The sequence below is a fragment of the Heterocephalus glaber genome, unplaced genomic scaffold, assembly GCF_053883595.1.
Source record: "Heterocephalus glaber isolate CG9 unplaced genomic scaffold, H.glaber_assembly_v1.0 deba00001545, whole genome shotgun sequence".
Classification (NCBI taxonomy): domain Eukaryota; kingdom Metazoa; phylum Chordata; class Mammalia; order Rodentia; family Bathyergidae; genus Heterocephalus; species Heterocephalus glaber.
Window position 1 is genome coordinate 1,092,537 of NW_028258338.1, and position 21,230 is coordinate 1,113,766.

General features: G+C 37.3%; 1 protein-coding gene across 5 annotated transcripts in view; it reads left to right on the forward strand.

Moving 5' to 3' along the window:
• Positions 1-21,230, forward strand: part of Phf8 (PHD finger protein 8) — a 143,808-nt gene that overhangs the window by 75,171 nt on the left and 47,407 nt on the right. For all 5 annotated transcript variants that reach the window (XM_004873522.4, XM_013068783.3, XM_087189640.1 and 2 more), the window contains 4 exons: positions 4,493-4,671; positions 4,809-4,894; positions 5,601-5,734; positions 6,405-6,718. In XM_004873522.4, coding sequence (XP_004873579.1) covers positions 4,493-4,671; positions 4,809-4,894; positions 5,601-5,734; positions 6,405-6,718 — 713 coding nt within the window. The remainder of the gene's footprint in view (positions 1-4,492; positions 4,672-4,808; positions 4,895-5,600; positions 5,735-6,404; positions 6,719-21,230) is intronic.

Consider the following 21,230-nt stretch of genomic DNA (forward strand, 5'->3'; position numbering starts at 1 on the left):
TTGGCCCAGAACGCTCCTACTCTGCACTGGGAGCTCTGACCTGTTGACCCAGAAGCCTTGTCCTCTGCACTTGGAGTTCTAATATTTGATTTTTAAAAAGAAGATTAAAATTCAATCTGCAAGGTTTAAAATTCAAAAAATGTTAAAGAACACACAGTGAAAAATCCTGTTCCCATCTCTCTTCCTTTGTTTTCCTCCCCATGGACAACGAGTGCCCATGTTTTTCTTCCAGAGATAAATGTATTCAAGCAAATAAATATACTCATTTTATATTTTATGCTTGTTACACCAAATTTTTAACAGTGGTTATCTCTGGCAAGGTGGATGGGGAGGTGGGAAGGAAATTTTTCACTTCAGTAGTATTTGTCACATGTACAATAAACATGTACTACTTTTCTTTATTTCTCTTTTTGAGATGTTAGGGATTAAATCTAAGGTCTTGCACATGCCACGCAAGGGCTCTACCATTGAGCTATATTTCCAGCCCAAAGGAATCATTTTAAAATATGCCACAGCATTCTGGTAAGGTTTCATTATGTTGCCCATACCGGTCTCAAACACTTGAGCTCCAGTGATCCTTCATCTTAGCCTCCTGAGTCCTGGGACAACAGTCATGTGCTGCTGTGCTCAGCCTTACTTTTTCAAAAATTAATTTTATTGGTACACTTTTTATGTACATAATGATCACATTCATTGTAGGGAATTTGTACCTGTACATGATATATCTTGATTCTTCTTCTTTTTCCCCATTCCTCTCCCCTCCCTTCAACCCTTCTTCCCTTCTTTATTTCCAAAAGCTTTGTTTCCATTTTTTTCCTTCTAGTCTCCTTTTTCCTTTTGCCTTTCTTCCCTTCCCCTTCCCTCCAAAATCTTTTTTTTGGCAGGGGAGAGATGAGGTCTGTGTAGTTCAGGCTGGTTTCAGACTTGTTATCTAGCCCATACTAGCCTTGAATTCATAATCCTCTTGTTTCAGCCACCCACATGCTGGTATTACAGGTGTGTGTCACCATACTGGTTTTAAAATAATCTTCAGTGAACATTTTCTAAAAGAAGAAAACCTGTTCACAATAAAATCATCATCTTGGTAATCAGCCAGACCCAAGTTGGAATTCCAAATCTGAAACATTCACTGTGTGGCCTTGACCAATTAAGTAACCCTTCTGCACCTTAGTGCCTCATTATGTCTACTCTTTAGATGAAACTTACCTTAGAATTGTTAAAAGGATTAAGTGAGATTATGTATGTAAATATTCTTATCATAGGTCCTGGCGCATAATAAATGCTTATTTAATAAATGGTTGCTCTTACCCTGATGATGAAAATGGGGATGAAATGTGATAATATGGGTATAGCCAGAAACTAAGTATGTAATCAATAAATCATGAAGTATTATGGAAGCAGAGGCAGGGGAGGGAAGTAAGGGCTATTATCTAGATCCTCAGATCACTAGATAGGAGCAATCAAGAGCCAAGTACAGAGTATGAGCAATGTAGGAACACAAACAACAAGCATACCTTAATAACAGCCTCTTTGTAGAAAAATGTTCTCTTTGGATATAAGGAAGAATGTAATAGGTCCTTCTAGCTAGAAAATAAGGGAATAGGGAGAATAAGGCAAATTCTGAAAGCAAGAGTTATGCTTTGGATTCAAGAATCCCGTTACTAAAGAGTAGGATTAAGGAGAATACTGAACATTGCTTTTGTCTAGCACTGTTGGTTAGTCTCCTGGAGAGAAAAAAATTGAGAATGAGTATCCTGAGTCCATCTTATAATGGTTATTGAGGATACAGCAAGATATATCCCTCCTCTGTCACCTTTTTCTCACTGATTCTGTTACCTGTTGTAACTTCCAGAAGCTGCTGTTCAGTGAATTGAGAGGGTCAATGTATAGAAGTATTTATACACAATATGATAGTATGTCTGGGCTTTCAGTGTTTTGTGGGGAGTGAGGTGTAGATGAAACAAAAATGGCTGTATGTTCATAATTGCTGAAACTTAGCTGTATGATAGATGCATGAAAGTTATACATATTTTTATATTTTTGAAAGTTTTTGTAGTTAGAAATTAATAAAAAAGATCTGAGCATGAGTTGTATCATTTATTAAGCATCTACTATGTGTCCACCTCTGTCTTAGCTATTTACATGTTATTTAGTGCTCATAACAATCCTCAGGGTAAGTACTATTACACCCATTTTGCTCAGGTGACAATAGATAATTTAATTGCCATTGGGCACTTGCCATGTTTCTGGCTCTGCATTAGCTCTTTTAATCCTCTTAACAATTGTATGACATTAGAAAACAGGCCAATTGAATAATAGCCAATTCACTGAAAGACATTTCAACAAAACTATTTGCTGAATGTGCGAATGTACTGATTTACCAGAAACTTTTTTTTTTTAATAGAAAGCCTTTTTACTGTTTTAAGTTTATTGGGTTATTTTGTTGTTTTTTTGTGGTGCTGGGGATTGAACCCAGGGCCTTGGCAGGCTAGGCAATTGTTCTGCCACTGAGCCATAACCCCCAATCCACTTGTTCATTTTTATTTCATATTGTTTACCATGTATAACAGAATTGTCTAAGCCACCATTGAGTTTTTTCATTTCCTTTTTGTATGTGTGTGTGTGTTTTATATATATATATATATTTTATACATAATATTTATACATACTTATGAGTTACCATGTAATATTTCAATTCATAGCATATTGGGTTGTGATTCACTCATAGTAATTATTTCTTTGTTGTGATCAAATTTCTGTCCTCTGTCATGAGATATGCATTATTGTTGTATTCACCCTGCTATGCTATAGAACAGCAGAACTTATTCTTTCTGTGAAACAGTAGCATTTTACCCTTTGATTGGCCTTTCTCCTCCCTCTTCTTACTATTCTTCCCAGTCTCTGGTAAGCAGTGTTCTGCCCTCAATTTGTATGAAATCAGCTGTTTTAGATTCCAGTTATGAGTGACATCTTTTGAAGTATAATTTATGTAGAACAAAATTAACCAGTTTCAAGTGTACAGTTAAATGAATTTTAGTAAATTAAAGACTTATACAGTCATCATCACAATCTGATTTTAAAACATTTCTTTTACCTCAAAAAAAGATCCCTTATGTCCATTTGCACTCATTTTCATCTCAGGCTCACAACCACTCATCTGCTTTCTGCCCCTATAGACTTGCTTTATGTGGACATTTTAAACAAATGGAGTTATATAATATGTGGCCTTTTGTGTCTGGCTTCTTTCATTTAGGGCATAATGTTTGTGAGATTCATCCATGATGTAACGTGTCATTAGTTCTTTTTTATTTTGTTTTTTTTTAATGTGGATTTAGGCTGGCCTTGAACTCACTATGTAGCCTAGGGTGGTCTTGAACTCTCGACAATCTTTCTGCCTCAGCCTTCGAACTGTTAAGATTATAAGTGTGTGCCATCATGCCCAGCTTGGATCCTTTTTATTGTTGAATGGTATTTCATTGTATGGATATACATATACCACATTTTGTATATCTATTCACTGGTTGATAGTCTACTTTTGGGTTATTCTAGATAATGATGTTCTGAGTATTCATGTTCAAGTTTTTGTGTGAATATGTTTTTGTTTCTTACCTAGGAGTAAAATTATCAGGCCATATGGTAACTCTTTGTTTAGCTTTTTAAGAAACTGCCAAACAATATTCCATAGTGTCTGTACCATTTTACTTTTCTACCAGCAATCATGAATTTCTGCACCTTTTTTTTGTGGTACTAGGGATTGAATCATTGAGCCCAGGGCCTATGCACTGAACTACATCCCTAGCTCTTTTTTAAATTTTTGAGACCAGGTCTTGCTAAATTGCTCAGGCTAGTAGCTCAAACTTGGATCCTTCTTCCTTAACCTCTCAGAGTGCTGGGATTACAGGTCTAACATTTTATTATTATTGGCCTTTTTATTGTAGCCATTCTAGTATCTTATTTTGTGTGTGCGTATGTGTTTTTTGCAGGAGGATCACAAATTCAGACACAGTCTAAGCAACTTAGCAACTTAGTGAGACCCTATCTATAAAATAAAAAGAGGGAACTAGGGATATAGCTCAGTATGAAGGCCCTGGATGTAATACCTAGTACCCCCACACACAAAGTCATTTTAAAAGCAAGCAAAAGATTCAAATAGGCATCTCTCCACATTTAATACACAAAAGTCCATAATCACACAAAAAGATCCTCAACATCATCACTCATTAGGGAAATGCAAATCAAAACCATCCTGACATTTGTGACAACATGAATACACCCAGAGGACATTATGCTAAGTGAACAAGCCAAACACAAAACAAAAAAGACCACATGATCTCACTCATGCCATCTTAATTTGTTGTTCTTTTGTGGTGCTGGAGGTTAAACCCAGGTCCTTGTATATGCCAACTACATATTTTACCATTGAGCGACACCTCTAGCCCTCTTAGTATTGGACATGACTGTTTTTATGGTTTTTTCCCCCCTTTTTCTCCAGTACAAAGAGGATAAAGAGCTTATCCAAATCTCGGAGGGCCAAAATTGCAAAGAAGGCAGAGAAGGCGAGGCTGGTGGCAGAACAAGTGATGGAAGATGAATTTGACTTGGATTCAGATGATGAGCTACAGATTGATGAGAGATTGGGAAAGGAGAAGGCGGCCCTGATAATAAGACCAAGTGTGTGTCTGTCTGTTCTTTATTTTTCCTTGTGGTCATTACTTCCAAGAAAATTATAATCTTATTTTCTTTCCTCTGGGTGTTTGACTCAGATGCTGATCTTGGCTTCATAATAAGTATATTCCATTGTTTTTTAGAATTTTCCCGGAAGTTGCCCCGTGCAAAACCTTGTTCTGATCCTAATCGAGTTCGCGAACCAGGAGAAGTTGAGTTTGATATTGAGGTATGCGACTACCCTCCATCTGGTCTTCTGTTCATTCTGGTCATGGAGACAGAAGAAATATTGTCATTCTGGTTGAGGACGCTGTAAAGACATCCTATGCATTGAATTCAAATATTTATTAAGTAAAAGATTGTATGCTAAGTGCTACTCAGCATATAATGGAGATTACAGTTTAGTTAAATAGTTAAAAAATACTTTAATACAGAGTAAAATAAAAGGCAGTGTGCTATAGCAAAAAGACTCAACACGGTTTGAAATATTTAATATAACTTTGCACAAACTATTTTACTTCATTGAGTCTTAGTTTCCTTATCTGTAAAATAGGAGTTATAGTGCTTCAGAAAGATGCCATGGAAGCTGGGCATGTTGGCACATGCCTGTAATTGCAGTATTCTGGGAGGCTGAGGCTGGAAGATTGCAAGTTTGAGTCCAGTGTGGGCAATTTAGCAGCAACTTAATGAGACCCTGTCTCAAAAAAAATAGAGTGGGGACTGGAGATGTAGTTCAGTGTGGAGACCCTGGGTTCAGTTCTCAGTACAAAAAAAAAAGCCATGGAAAGTAAGATGATAGAATGACTAATCTGCTCTGCTTAGTGCTTGTTCTATACTTGGTGCTCAAAAGATATTAGAAGTCAAACTCATCCTTGTACTGGGGCCTTCCCAAACTAGCCTGGAACAGTTGAGGTGATATGCTCTTTCCCCAACAGGAAGACTATACAACAGATGAAGACATGGTGGAAGGGGTTGAAGGCAAGCTTGGGAATGGAAGTGGAGCTGGTGGAATTCTTGATCTACTCAAGGCCAGCAGGCAGGTGGGGGGACCTGACTATGCTGCTCTCAGGTGAGTATTGGCTTTGATCTCCCCTCTCCAGGTTTCTAGACAGTACCCCCCTGCCCTGACCAGAGGTTAGTTGAGCCAATCAGCATATGTGTGTGTGTGTGCGCGCGTGCATATATATATATATATATATATATAGAGAGAGAGAGAGAGAGAGAGAGAGAGAGAGAGAGAGAGAGAGAGAGAGAGAGAACCATTAAGTGGACAAAGAATTATCCACGGCATTTGGGTTGAAGGAACAAAAATAAATATGAAACCTGTTCTGAGGAACTTGAGATCTAACAGTGAAAGGACAGATGTATAGTCCTCAATGGGGAATCAATTTTAGGTGCTTTGAAAGTTGGAAGAGGGGCTGGAAGAGTAACAGAATTTGAAAAATAAAAGGAAAGATTGTAGTATGGGTGAACAGTAAAAGAGGAGTGTCCCCCTCTTTTACCATTTTGCCTGCTGTCTATGAAGAGACATGAGGCTTCTTAAGGACTGGCTTTTCATGAAAACAATCTTTGATACTGTCTTGATCCTTTAGCTTGATTTCTAGTTTTTCACCTTGGGTGGTTCTCTCCTTTCTCCCACCTTGATCCCCAGACCTTTTGTCCCATCTTTCTATTCTGATGACTGATTTCTTCTGACAACTAGAGAAACTCCCTCAGTATTTCTCCTCTGTCCCTTGCAGCGAGGCCCCCGCCTCCCCCAGCACTCAGGAAGCCATCCAGGGCATGCTGTGTATGGCCAACCTGCAGTCCTCATCGTCTTCTCCGGCTGCCTCCAGCCTGCAGGCCTGGTGGACCGGGGGGCAGGACCGAAGCAGTGGGAGCTCCAGCAGTGGGCTGGGCACAGTGTCTAGCAGTCCTGCTTCCCAGCGCACCCCAGGGAAGCGGCCCATCAAGCGGCCAGCATACTGGAGAACCGAAAGCGAGGAGGAGGAGGAGAATGCCAGTCTGGATGAACAGGACAGCTTGGGAGCATGCTTCAAGGACGCAGAGTATAGTAAGGACAGCTAAGCACATGGGTTTAGCCAGAAGGGCTCCCCTTAGCCCCAATTTCAATTTCAATCCAAGAGAGAAGACAGGCTATCTATAGAGAGGAAAGGCCTGACCTTAAGCTTGATCCTTAGTTTCTCTGAGCCATGTTTTCTTATTCTGTAAAATGGGGATATCTCACAGGTTGATGCAAGAATTAGAGTTTATGATTACACAGAGTGCCTAACCCAGTGTCTTGCTCATTGGAAGCCCTCAAAAAATGGTAGTTCTTATAATTAGCTATCATCTGTTTTTGGTACTGTTCAATTTCTATTCTGGCTACTCTTTTTTTTTTTTCCCTTTTGCTTTCTTACACCACTTGCGTTGTTTATGTTCTGTGTTAGTGAGCTCATCCTTTACAAAGGTATATAGTTCTCCATATTTGTGGGTTCCATGTTTATAGATTCAACCAACCATTGAACAAAATATTTGGAAAATAATTACATCTATACTGTACATATACAGACTTGCCTTTGTCGTTTTCCCCTAAATAATGTAACAGTTGTTTACATAGCATTTATATTAGGTATTCCAAACAAGCTAGAGTTGATTTGAAGTATGCAGATACTGTGTAAAAGGGACTTAAGCATCTGCAGATTCTGTTTGGGGGCAAGGCTTTTTTTTTTTTTTTTTTGGTACCGGGCATTGAACTCTGGACCTGGCACTTGCGAGGCAGGCAGCAGAACCACTGAGCTAAATCCCTGGCCCTGGGGACAAGATTTTTTGAGCCGATCCCCACCAATACTAAGAGACTACTGTAATGACCTTTCAATGAGCTTTTTACATTTAAGAAATGAGTCTTTTTGTTGTTGTTGTTGGAACCGGGATCAAACTCGGGTCCTTGTGCTTGCGTAGCAGGCGGTGAAACCACTGAGCTAAATCCCCGGCCCATAAGAAATGAGTCTTAAAATAGCCAGGTATGGTGGTGCACATTTATATTTTTAGCACTCTGGGAGGCTAAAGCAGGAGGATCACAAATTTGATTCTAGCTTGGGTGACTTAGCAAGACCTTGTCTCAAAATAAAAACTAAGAAGGACTGAGAATATAGTTCAGTGCAAAGGCCTTGAGTTCAGTCCCCCAAAAAATCCTTTTTTAAAATTAAGATTTATTGAGTGCTCCAGTACATAAAGCACTTCTTTGTATGATGCTGGTCACTGTAATGTAGGTTTTCATTTTAATATTTTCAAAAGATATACAAATAAGATTAATGTTCATTGACCAAAATCAAAACAAACCAAATTAAGCAAGAAGTCCTTATGACTAGCACTTTTCCCCCTCTGAGCCCAGTTTGATGTATACTTTTGTTGTATTCGCATGCATGTAGATATATATGAAGGTGGTTTTGTTTACTGTGTGTGGTATTGCAACTTGCTTAGACACCTTTCAGTATTGGTATATGGAGATCTACTTGTTGTGTTGTAGCATTTATATAGATCATATGTTTAACTATTTACTGATTGACATTTCGAAGTTTTTTCTCTTACATTGCTGCAGTGAAAATCCTTATAATCTTTGTATCCATGTGCCAGTTACTATTTTTCTAGGGTAGATATAGAACTGCTGGGTTGAAGGTTATATACAAATAAATGTTATAGGCAATCCTAAATTCTCCTTCAAAAGTACCAGTATATAAACAGTGTATAAGAAATACCTGTTTCCCTATATCCTTACCAGCAGTGTTTCAGTTTGTTTTATATGTTTCTTGGCTCTTTATTCCTTTTCTTGGTGAAATGTCTATTTAATACTTTACTCATTTTTCTTTTGGAATTTTTTTTCTGACTGATGTGTAGGAGTTCTTTATACATTCTAAATTTGTTGAAATTTTTATATTTCTGGATATGTTGAAAATATTTTTTTTGTTAGAGAGGAACATCATATGTTTTTTTTCTCACATCTATGCAGGCTTCTGTGTAATATAACTTCAGTGGGGAGAAGAAGGAAAGGTAAAAGTAAGGAGCAGGATAATCTAATTCTGGGGCTACCCATCTTCGCCATAAAAATCTCAGCCTCCTGGCTGTCTCCTTGACTTACTTCTATTCTATTCTGTTCTTTGCACTACAGTCAAGTGACTTCTTTATGGCATGAGGGATAGCATGGCTTTCTTTCTTTCTGTTTTTTTTGTTGTTGTTATTATCGGGGATCGAATCAGGACTTTGTGCTTTGTGCTTGCGAGGCAGGCACAGTGCCAGCCCTTTTTTTTTTGAGACAGGGTCTCATTATGTAGTTCAGGCTGGCCTTGAACTCACTGTAGTCCAGGCTGACATCAAATTTTCGGCATTCCTCGCGAGTGCTGGGATTATAGGCGTGTTCCACCACATCTGGCTGATAACATCACATTTAAAAAAAAAAACAAAAAACTCTAGTGGCTTCCTATAGTTATATTTAAAAATCTGTCTTTTAACTGTGGTCATTAAGATTCTTTGTTATCTGTCACTATCTTCCCTTCCATCTTTCTCTCTTTTATCTCTCCCCACTTCCTACTCTGACTGTCAACCAATTCATGCCTCAAGACCTTTGCACAGGCTAGTTCCTTCCTACCACAATGCTCTTTCTCAACTCTTTTAATATATAGGAAAATATTTTATATTTTCAGCATGTAGAAGATCAGAATAGTGAGTTTCATTTTAGGAAATTGATACATGCATATAACATATCTTTTTTTTTTCTTTTTTCTGGCACTAGGGATCAAACTTAGGACCTTGCATTTTCGAGGCAGGTGTGGTGCCTCTGAGCTAAATCCCTGACCTCAAATGTTTTTCCTTTGTTGTTTTTTTTTTTTTTTTCTGGTACTGTGGATTGAACTCCGGACCTTGTGCTTGCAAGGCAGGCGCAGCACCACTGAGCTAAATCCCTGACCCTGAATATAACATAGCTTGATCATTTTTAATCCTATACCCTGATTCCCTTCTCCATCTTCAGAAGTCTTCTATTTTCCTATCATCCTTTAATTAATTATAGTAATTGATTATTTTTTAGGTTTCTCATATAAGAGAAAATGTGATATTTAAATTTCTAAGTCTGGCTTATTTCTCTTAACGTGATGGTCTCCAGTACTATCCATTTTCCTGCAAAGTACATTATTTCATTCTTCTTTATGGCTGTATAATATTTATATATATATCACATTTTCTGTATTTATCTGTTGATGGGCATCTATAGGCAATTTCCACTGCTTGGCTGTTGTGAATTGTCTTGCTATAAACATGGATATGCATGTATCATTATAGTATGATGTCTTTAGTTCTTATGGAAATATACCCAGGAGTGATTGATATAGCTGAATCAAATGGTATTGCTGTTTTTAGTTTGTTTGTTTGGGTTTTTTGTTTTGTTTTTTTTTAGTTTTTGAGAAATCTCAGTAGTGATTTATGTAGTGGTTGTACTGTACTAGTTTGCATTTCAACCAACAATATAAAGTCCCCCTTCCTCACCTGCCACAATTCATTGTTTTTTGTTTTCTTGATGATAGCCATTTTAACTGGGGTGAAGTGGAATCTCAAAGTAGTTTTGTTTATTTTGTTTTGTTTTTTAGACAGGATCTCACTATGTAGTCCAGGCTGGCCTCGAGCTTGTTGCAGTTCTCTCACCTCAGCCACCTGAATGCTATAATTATAGATGTGCACCACTACACCCAGCTCAAAATAGTTTTGATTGCATTTCCATAATGGCTAATATGTTGAATATTTTTTTCATGTACTTGTGTACCATTTATACTTCTTTTGAAACTTATTCACTTAATTTGCCTATTTTTTATTTATTTTTAAGGGGGTTAATTTTTTAAAGCTGTTTATATATTCTGTATAGTAATCCTCCATCAGAAGAGTAGCTAGCAAAGATTTTCTTCTATTCTGTAAGCTATCTCTTCATTGTTTTCTTTCCTGTGCAAAAGCTTTTTAATTTAATGTAATCCAATTTGTTAATTCTTGATGTTATTTCCTATGCTGCTGGAGTCCTATTCAGGAATTTTTTGGCTGTCCCTGTGGCTTTGAATATTTTTCCCTATGTTACCATCTATTTTTGGTACTAACTATCATCTTTTTATCACAGTTTCAAAGTTTCTGTTTTTATATCTAGATCTTTGATCTGTTTTGGTTTTAGTATAGGATGAGAGATAGGGCTCTAGTTTCAGTAGATTTTACTTTTTATATAGTTATCTTTATTAATTTTTATAGATTTTTGTATCTTAAGTTTTATTTAAGAATTCCTTCTCATTTCTTTTGCCTAAAATGTGTATAGGAGATAATTTTTAGGTCTTTATCTGGGGTTAAGTTTTGTAAATTGTGGGAGGAAGGACTCTAACTTTATTTTTTTCCCACATGGATAGTGATTTACCCAATGGCATTTATTGACTAGTTCATCAATAGCCTTGTGATTTAAAGTCCTATCTTTACCATAAACTAAATTCCCATTTATGTGTATTTATTTTTCTATCCTAGTTCCACTTCTGTGCCTTAGTAGCTATGTTATTTTGGATGGCGAGTTAACTTGTCTGCACCTCTCTATGGTAAATTACCTACTTCATAATTTGTTGTGAAGATTAAATGTACATAAGATAATTTAAAAGATTGCTCAGCAGATGGGCGCATACATTGTGTATTCTGTATTATTATTATTCTGTTCCATAAAATCACCATCTATTCTTATGGCAATATGAGCAAATTCCTTCTGTAGAACTTGCCATGCACATGAGAGCGCACAGATAGTCATTCAGTAAGCCCACCATCTCTGCTAAGCTGTGATTTGAGACATGCTAGGTTCCCCTGGCCACCCACTGTACCTTCAGCAGCCAGTCACTTGACCTACAACCATGACATCTGGACCTGGTTTAATCAGTCCTCTCAAACAGCTCATTCAGCCTTTGCTTCCCTCTTCTCTGCCCTACTTTGTCTAACTAACACTGGAAAGATAATTTAAAGAAAGAGGCTTCCTTATGTGTTCTTTTCCAAACTTTCTAAACTATTACTGTATCAAACTTTTTCTATTCCAGATGAATTTTATAATCAACTTGTCAAATTCCATGAGCGATTCTATTTTTCCTTTTTTTCCTCTTTCTGCCTGCCTCCTTCCCTCCCTTCCTCTTTCCCTCCCTGGATATTGAGCCTAGGGCCTGATCGGTGTAGTGAGCCCTTTTTAAAAAAAATTTTATTTTGATACAGGGTTAAGTTGCTCACAGTGGGCTCAAACTTGACATCTGCCTGCTTTAGTCTCCCAGTGTGCTGGAATTATAGGCATGTGCCACCACATCTGGCTCTGTTAGGATTTTTTGGTATAGATTAATTTGTGGAGGTAGACATCTTTCACCAGAGTCTTTTCTGCTATAATGAGATGCATGTGTTTCTTAAAGCCCATCTAGCATTCCAGTCAATGGATCCTCTGTAACCTTAAACCCTGGACTCAGACTTCCTCCTTCAGGGTGTGGATTTTTGAGTGCATTTGTTTAGGTATGAGTTTCATTGAACTAAAATCTGATCCAGGATATAGTCTTCATCTTTACTTTTTTTCTTTGGTGCTGAGGATTGAACCTAGGGCCTTGGGCATGCTAGGAAAGTGCTTTACCACTGAGCTACACCTCCAGCCCTTCTCTCTTCTTCCTCCCTCTCTTCTCTGCATTTCCCTCTCCCATTCTCTCCTTCTCCCCCCCCCCTTATCCCCCTTCTAACTTTTTTCTCCCCCTTTCCCCCCTCTCCTCTTCCCTGTCTCACTGTAACCTCTTTTGTAGTATTGGGGCATGAACCCAGGGATTTCACACTGAGCTATATTCCAAGCCCTTTTTTATTTTGAGACAGGTTCTCAGTAAGATGCTAAATTGGCCAAGCCAGACTCAAATTTATAATGCTCCTGCCTCAGCCTCCCAGAGTCCTAGGATTATTCATTTTATTTTTTTAAAATAGGGGCAATTCTTTTTGTAATTTCTCCATTAACTCACCCAGCTTTCTGTCCCACTAGAACTTAATTGATGAGAGGTACTATTACAGGCTTCTTAGCTTTTTTCTGTATGTCTTCATGTATTAAGGCTTTCTCTGTAGTTGTGAGAAAGTCCGCCACTAATTGTTTAAAAAGAACATGCTAGGCAAAATTGGTTTTGAGCCACTGCAACCCCTGGACAACATTGACATTATTTCTAGCTTTACCTTTTGGATATATCAGCAGTGATGAAACAGGCTGTCCTATCTTTCTTTCATAAAGCATGGTCCATGTCTTTAGGTGTTTATGTATAATTCTTCTGTGGTTTATTTCTCCTTCAGTTTATTCCTAAGTATCTTATTTTGATTCCTATTTAAAGTGACACCTTTTTATGTATTTTTAAAAATTGTCTTATTGCTAGGATGGAGGAAAGTGTTTGATTTTTGTATTTTGATCCTGTATTGGACTACCTTACTGTACTCTTTTTAGTTCTGTTAGTTTTCAGTTAATTGTCTTGAGTTTCTTTTTGCTTTTTTTTTTTGGTACTGGTGATCGAACTTGGGACCTTGCGCTTGTGAGTCAGGCGGAGGAACCACTGAGCTAAATCGCCAGCTCTGTCTTGAGTTCTTGAAGTAAGTGATCTGTGCATCCTGTATTAGTTTGGTGGGTTTGCCATAACAAAATAATACAAACTATATGGCTTTAACAACAGAAATTTATTTCCTCACAGTTCTGGAATATGGAAGTCCAAGATCAAAGTGCATGCAAGGTTGATTTGTCCAGACTTCTCTCTCCTTGGCCTGCAAATGGCCTCCCTCTTTGTTGTCTTTTCACATGGTTTTCTTCTGTGTACATAGGCCCCTGATGTCTTTGTGTCCTAATGTCTTCTTGTAAAGACACCAGTCATATTGCGTTAGGGTCCATTCTATAATAGTCTCATTTAAACTTATTTACCTCCTTAAAGGCCTTATCTCTAAATAAATTAACATTCTGATGTACTGGGGTTTAGGGCTTCAGCATATGAATTTTGGGAGAAGCATGGTTCAGTCCATAACATCGCCTTTCCACTATCCATACCTCTAGCTTGTCCTAATTTTATTACAGTGTTTAGTTGTCATGGTGATTGGGGCAACCTTGTGGTGTTTCTGACTCTAAAAGAGTTGTTACTCTCATAAAGTTCGAGAGTCTGTCTATTTGAGAGATTCTTGTTTAAGATTGAGTAGTATTAGGTTTTAATAATAGTTTCATGGCATAAATACATACTTTTTCTGTTAAATTGCTAACGGTGATTTATATTAATAGAATTACTAATTTTGAGTCAACATTTTCTTCTTGATTTGAACTATTCATGATTTTTAATAATAGTTTCTCTAGTTTACTTGATTACTGTTCTTTTCAAAAACTTAATTCTTAAAAAAAATTAGTTCTTTAGTTTTATCGATCCTTTTTAATGTTTGATATTTGTTTATTTTCTTTCTGATTTTTCATTCCTTTTTTGAAATGTTCTTGTCTGACATGTTGGATTCAAAGCATTGTTCATTTATTTACTTATTTTTATTTTTTATTTTTTTGGTACTGGGGATTGAATTCGGGACCTTGTGCTTGTGAGGCACACCTCTGAGCTAAATCCCTGGCCCTTTATGTTTTTAATTAACATGAAGTAAAATTGACTTTTTTACATGTACATTAGATACAACCACCACCATCAGCATAGAGTATACTTCAGTCATCCCCTATAATCTCTTATGTTATTTTCCTTCTATTTATAGTCCTTTCCTCTACTCTTAACCTCTGGCAGCCACTAATTTGCTCTCTGTCATGGTGGCTTTGCCTTTGCCACAATGTCCTATAAGTGAAATTACGCAGGATAGAATATTTTGAGACTAGCATCTTTTACTCAACATAGTGCCTTTAAGATTCATTGATATTTTTGTATGTCAATTGCTTGTTTCTTTTAATGACTTAGTAGTATGCAATTACATACTATGTATGAAGTAGTTTGAAGGACGTTTGGGTTATTTCAAGTTTGGGAAAATTATAAATAGAGCTACTGTGACCATTCATGTATAGATTTTTTTGTGTGACCATCAGTTTTCATTTATCTAGGGTAAATACCTAAGAATGGGATTCCTGGATTGTATGACTAGTGTATATTTTAACTTTATAAAACATTGCCAGACTGTTACCCAGAGTAGTTGTATCATTTTACATTCCTATTAGCTGTGTGTGAGAGTTCCACTTTTTCTGCACACTTATCTGCATTTAGGGTTATTTGTATATTTATCTTAGTTATCCTAAAAAGTGTATATAGTGATATCTCATTAGTGGCTCATTTAATGCCTGATGATGTAGAACATTCTGTATGTTTACTATTCATATAGTCTCTTTTTTTGATGTGTCTGTATGCAGACATTTGGAATGAATTTTGCCTTTCAAATTAGGTGTTTACCTTTTTTAAAGAATGTGTTTTTTATTTTTGATACAAGGTCTTGCTATGTAGCCCAGGTTGCCCTTGAACTCACTGTGTAGCCCAGGCTGGCCTCAAACTCAGGGCAATCCTCCTGCCTCAGACTCCCAAGTGCTGGGATTACAGGCATGCGGCACCATGCCCAGCTTCCATTAACTTTAGAACTTTGAAAAAAATCTATATGGTTTACATATAAGCCCCTCGTCACATTGATGAATTGTGTGAATAGTTTCTTTTAAGTCTGTAGCTTGTCTATCATTCTCTTAAACCCAGCTATCATGAAGAAAACATTTACTTTCTATCAATTTTATCTTCTATGTATTTTTAATATCCCACTTTACACTCTGTATAAACCTACATCATCACAGCATTCTTCCATTTTTTTCATCATAAAGATTCATAACTTTAGGCTTTACATTTGAATACTTAGTCCATTTTGATTAAACTTTTACATATGGTGCGATTTTCAGGATATGGTGTGCTTCTCTTTTATTTTAGCAGAATGTGTAGTTATTTTAACTCCATTTTTGAAGACTCTTTTTTCATTGAATTCCATATACACTTTTGTCACAAATGGCATAGTTTTGTAGATCTATTTTTTGATTTATTTTTTCTTTAAATATTATTTTATTGGTACATTTTAGGTATACAATATAATGACATTCATCATTGGAAATTTGCACCTTTACATAATCTCTCTTGGTTCTTATTTTTCACCCTTCCCCTGCCCTCCCTTCAACCCCTCCGTCCCTCCGTATTTACAAAGACTTTGTTTCCATTTTTTCATTTTCTCATATTAATTCCATTCCCTTCTTTCCTTTCCCCTGCCACTTCCCCTTCCCCTGTGCCACTTTTCTTCCTTTTTCACACTATCTATTATACATTTTAGTCCTTATTTACACTTTCAGTTTCTCACACTAGAGAAACTATTCAGTATTTACACATGTGTGCCCTGTTTATTTCACTTGAGAGTATTGCCTCAATGTGCATCCATTTAGGTATAAATATCTCGAATTTCTCATTTTTTATGGCTGAGTAGTACTCCATTTTATATTAAAAAAACACTTTTTCTTTATCCAGTCTCCAGTTGATGGGCAATTGGGCTGCTTCCAAGTTTTAGCTATTACAAATTGTGCTGCTATGAACATAGGTGCACGTATATCACTGTGATATGATTCCTTTAATTCTTTGAGGAAGATACCCAGCACGGGAATTGCTGGGTCAAATGGGACTTCCAGTTCTAGTTCTTTGAGGTATCTCCATACTGATTTCCACAGTGATTGCAACAGTCTGCACTCCCAGCAGCAGTGGAGCAGGGTTCCTCTTTCCCCACAGCCCCGCCAGCATTTGTTATTGGTTGATTTCATGATAGCAGCCATTCTTTCTGGAGTGAGGTGGAATCTCAGCCTTGTTTTCATTTGCATCTCTCCAGTGACCAGTGATGTTGAACATCTTTTTCATATGTTTATTTGCTATTTCTACTTCTTTGTCTGAGAAATGTCCATTTCAGATGCTCATTTTCGAATTGGGTCTTTAAATTTGGGAAGTCTGATTTTTTTAAGTTCTTTATAGATTCTAGATAGTAGACCTTTGTCTGAGGAACAGCAGGTGAAGATTTTTTCCCACATTGTCAGTTGTCTTTTCACACTGTTGGTGATTTCTCTTGCTGTGCAGAAGCTTTGTTTTTTTTTTTTTTTGGTACCAGGGATCGAACTCAGGTCGTTGCACTTACGCAGCAGGCGGCGAAACCACTGAGCTAAATCCCTGGCCCTGTGCAGAAGCTTTTTAATAAGAAGAGATCCCACTTCTTGATTGATTGTACTAGTTCACGGGCAACCGAGGTTTTGTTCATAAAATCTTTTCCTACACCAATGTCTTCAAGAGTTCTACCTAACCTCTGTTCCAGCCGATTCAGCGTTTCTATTTTAATATTTAGATCTTTAATCCATTTTTATTTCAGTTCAGTGCATGGTGAGAGATATAGATGTAGTTTTCATCTTTGCCAAGTTGAAGCCCAATTTTTTCAGCACCATTTATTAAAGAGGCTATCTTTCCTCCAGTGAGGGTGTTTGGCCCTTGGTAGAAGATGAGATGGCTGAGTGTGTCTGGAGTTGATGCTGCATCTTCTAATCTGGTCCACTGGCCCTCAGGTCTGTTTCTTTGCCAGTACCATGCTGTTTTTATCACAGTAGCTTTGTAGTATAGTTGTCAGTTGGGGAGATTGTGATACCCCTGCCATGTCTCTGTTACCTAGAATTGCTTTTGCTATCCTGGGTCTCTTCTTTTTCCAAATGAATTTTTGGATTGTTTTCTCAGTGTCCGTGAAGTATGATGATGGAATTTCAATTGGGATAGCATTGAATCTATATAGCAGTTTTGGAAGTATGGCCATTTTCCCGATATTGATCCTTCCTACCCAGGAGCAGGGTATGTCTTTCCATTTTCTGATATCATCCTCAATCTCTCTTTTCAGAATGCTATAGTTTTCAGAAAAGAGCTCTTTGATTTCTTTCGTTAGGTTAATTCCTAGTTATTTCAGTTTTTTGGATGCTATTGTGAAAGGAATTATTTGCCCTATTTCTATCTCAGTGAGTCTGTTGTTTGTGTAGAGGAAAACTATTGATTTTTGTGTGTTGACCTTGTATACAACTACTCTACTGAATTTGGATATTAAGTCTAGAAGACTTTTGATGGAGTTCTCGGGGTCTTCTATATAGAGTATCATGTTATCTGCAAATAATGACAATTTGACTTCTTCATTTCCTATCTGTATTCCTTTTATTATTTTCTCTTCTTTAATTTCCATGGCTAATGTTTCCAAAAGTATATTGAACAGGAGTGGTGATAGTGGACATCCTTGTCTTGTTCCTGATTTTAGTGTGAAGGAGTTCAGTTTTTGACGATTTAGTATGATACTGGCTGTTGGTTTTTCAGAGATGGCTTTTATCAGTTTGAGGTAGAGACTATGTATTCCAATTTTTGTAGTGTTTTTATCATAAATGCATGTTGAATTTTGTCAAATGCTTTTTCTGCATCTATGGAGATAATCATATGGTTTTTATCCTTGGCTCTACTGATACAGTGTATTACATTGATCAATTTGTGTATGTTGAACCATCCCTGCATTCCTGGGATGAATCCGACTTGATCAGAGTGTATGATCTTCTTGATGATCTTCTGCATTCTCTTTGGCAGTATCTTATTAAGGATTTTTCCATCTATGTTCATTAGTGAGATTGGCCTATAGTTCTCTTTTTCGGTTAGGTCTTTCTCTGGTTTGGGAATCAAGGTGATGCTTGCTTCCAGGAATGAATTTGGGAGTATTGCTTCCCTTTTAATTTCATTGAAGGGTTTAAACAGTAGTGGCAGTAGTTCCTCTCTAAATGTCTTGTAGAATTCAGCAGTGAAGCCATCAGGACCTGGGCTTTTCTTAGTTGATAAGTTTTTAATTGCATTTTCAATTTCATTAGATTGATATTGGGTTGTTTAGAATTTTTAGGTCTTTGGTCAAGTTTGGTAAGTCATACATATCTAGGAATCTGTCCATTTCTTCTATGTTTTCCATCTTATTGGCGTATAGGTTGTGGAAGCAGGTATCAATGATCCTCTGGATTTCTGCTGGGTCCATTGTAATTTCATCCTTTTCATTCCTAATTGCATGGATTTGGGCCTTTGTTTTCCTTTTTCTGATAAGGTTGGGTAAGGGTTTGTTAAATTTTTTTTCTTTTTGGTACCGGGGATCGAACTTGGGTCCTTGCGCTTGCGCAGGGTTTGTCAATTTTGTTGATTGTTTTGAAGAACCAACTCTTGACTTCATTGATTTTTTTGTATCGTTCTCTTAGTCTCCATTGTATTGATTTCTTCTCTGATCTTTACAATTTTCTCCCTTGTATGAGCTTTGGGTTGTCCTGCTCTTTTTCTAGAAGCTTGAGGTTCAGCATCAGATTGTTTAATTGGGCTTGCTCTGTTTTCCTAATATGTGTATTCGCTGCTATGAATTTCCCTCGTAAGACTGCTTTCATTGTGTCCCATAGATTCCGATATGTTGTACTGTCGTTGTCATTTAATTGAAGGAACTGTCTGATTTCTTGTTTAATTTCCCCTGTGACCCATTAGTTATTCAGAAGTGTGTTGTTCAATTTCCATGTTGTTTATGAAGTTTTTGTGTTTTCCTTTACTATTGATCTCCAATTTCATTGCACTGTGATCTCATAATATACAGGGGATAACTTCAGTTCCTTTCCACTTATTGAAACATGTTCTGTGAGTGAGTATGTGGTGTATTTTGGAGAATGACCTGTGTGCAGCTGAAAAGAATGTGTATTCTGATTTTGTGGGGCGGATCACTCGTTAAACATCTGTAAAGTTCATTTGTTCAAGAGTTCGTCTGGGTTCTAGTATTTCATTACTCAGTTTTTGCCTAGTTGATCTATCTATTTGTGACAGTGTGGTGTTGAGTTCCCCCACTACAATTGTATTAGTGTATATATGACTTTTCATGTCCATTAGTATTTTTTTATATAGTTGTGTACACTACTGTTTGGTGCATAGATATTTATGATTGTCATCTCTTCCACTTGGATTGTTCCCTTTGCAAGGATGTAGTGTCGGTCTTTGTCTCTCTTAATCAGTGTTGGTTTGAAATCCACTTGATCTGCAAAGAGGATAGCTACTCCTACTTTTATTTTTTTTTCGGGTTCCTGTCACTTGGAGTATTGTTTTCCACCCTTTAACTTTCAGTGTATTGGGCTGGGGATTTAGCTCAGTGGTTTTGCCGCCTGCTGTGCAAGCGCAAGGACCTGAGTTCGATCTCCAGTACCAAAAAAATAAATAAATAAAATAAAACTTTCAGTGTATGAGTTTTTTTTTGAATGAAGTGTGTTTCTTTTTTTTTTTTGGTACCCGGGCTCAAACTCGGGTCCTTCCGCTTTTGAGGCAGGCGACAGAACCACTGAGCTAAATCCCCGGCCCTTAAGTGTGTTTCTTGTGTGCAGCAAACTGTTGGATCTTGCTTCTTGGCCGATTCTGCCAGTCTTTTTCTTTTGATTGGTGAGTTGAGACCATTAACATTGATGGCTATAACTGATATGTATTGACTTATCATTGTCATGACTTTTTCATTTTGTTGGATTCTCCCCCTTTACATTTAATTTCTTGTCTTGCCTGATGGATTCATTCTGCTGTGCTTCCAGGGGTTGCGATCCTCATTGTCTGTTCCTAGGATATTATCTAAAATTTTTTATAGTACTGGTTTGGCATTCATGAAGTTCCTAAGGTGCTCTTTGTCATGAAAGTATTTTATTTCTCCGTCAGTTTTGAAAGATAGTTTTTAGGGTACATCAGTCTGGGTTGGAGGCTGTTTTCCTTTAGGGCTTGAAATACATCACTCCAAGCTCTTCTTGCCTTGAGGGTTTGCATTGAGAAGTCTGCTGTGATTCTGATGGGCTTTCCTTTGTATGTGATTTGTTTCTTTTTTCTGACTGCTTGCAGAACTTTGTTCTTCTGTTGGGTTTCTGGAATCTTAACAATTATATGCCTATGTATAGATTTTTTTTGATCAAGGCTAATTAGAGTCCTGTATGCCTCACTTACCTATGTGTCAAGTTCTTTTCCTCTGCTTCAGAAGTTTTCTGCCATCACTTCTGTGAAGAGTTTTTTTTATGTCATCTGCACTCTCTCCTGTTTCTTCATTGACTCCAATTAGTCTTAATGTTATTCTTTTTTGCATTGTTTTGCAGCTGCTGGATTGATTTGTCATGGTCTGTTAACGATTTTGAAGCAATTTTTCTTTTCGTGGTCACTAATTGCAATCTTATCTTCTGTATCTGAAATTCTGTCCTCACATTGGCTCATTCTGCTGTGTAGACTTTCTTTTTTTGGTTTTTGTTCCGGGAATTGAACTTGGGTCCTTGCACTTGCATAGCAGGCGGTGAAATCACTGAGCTAAATCCCCGGCCCGGTTGTGTAGAATTTTAATGGATTTTTTAATCTCCTGGAAATCTGTTTGCATCTGTTTTATGGCTTCCATTTGTTTACTGTCTTGCTTTCCATCATGATCCTCAGCTCCTGTCCTTGCAATTGCTCAGCAGGCGACGAATCCACTGAGGT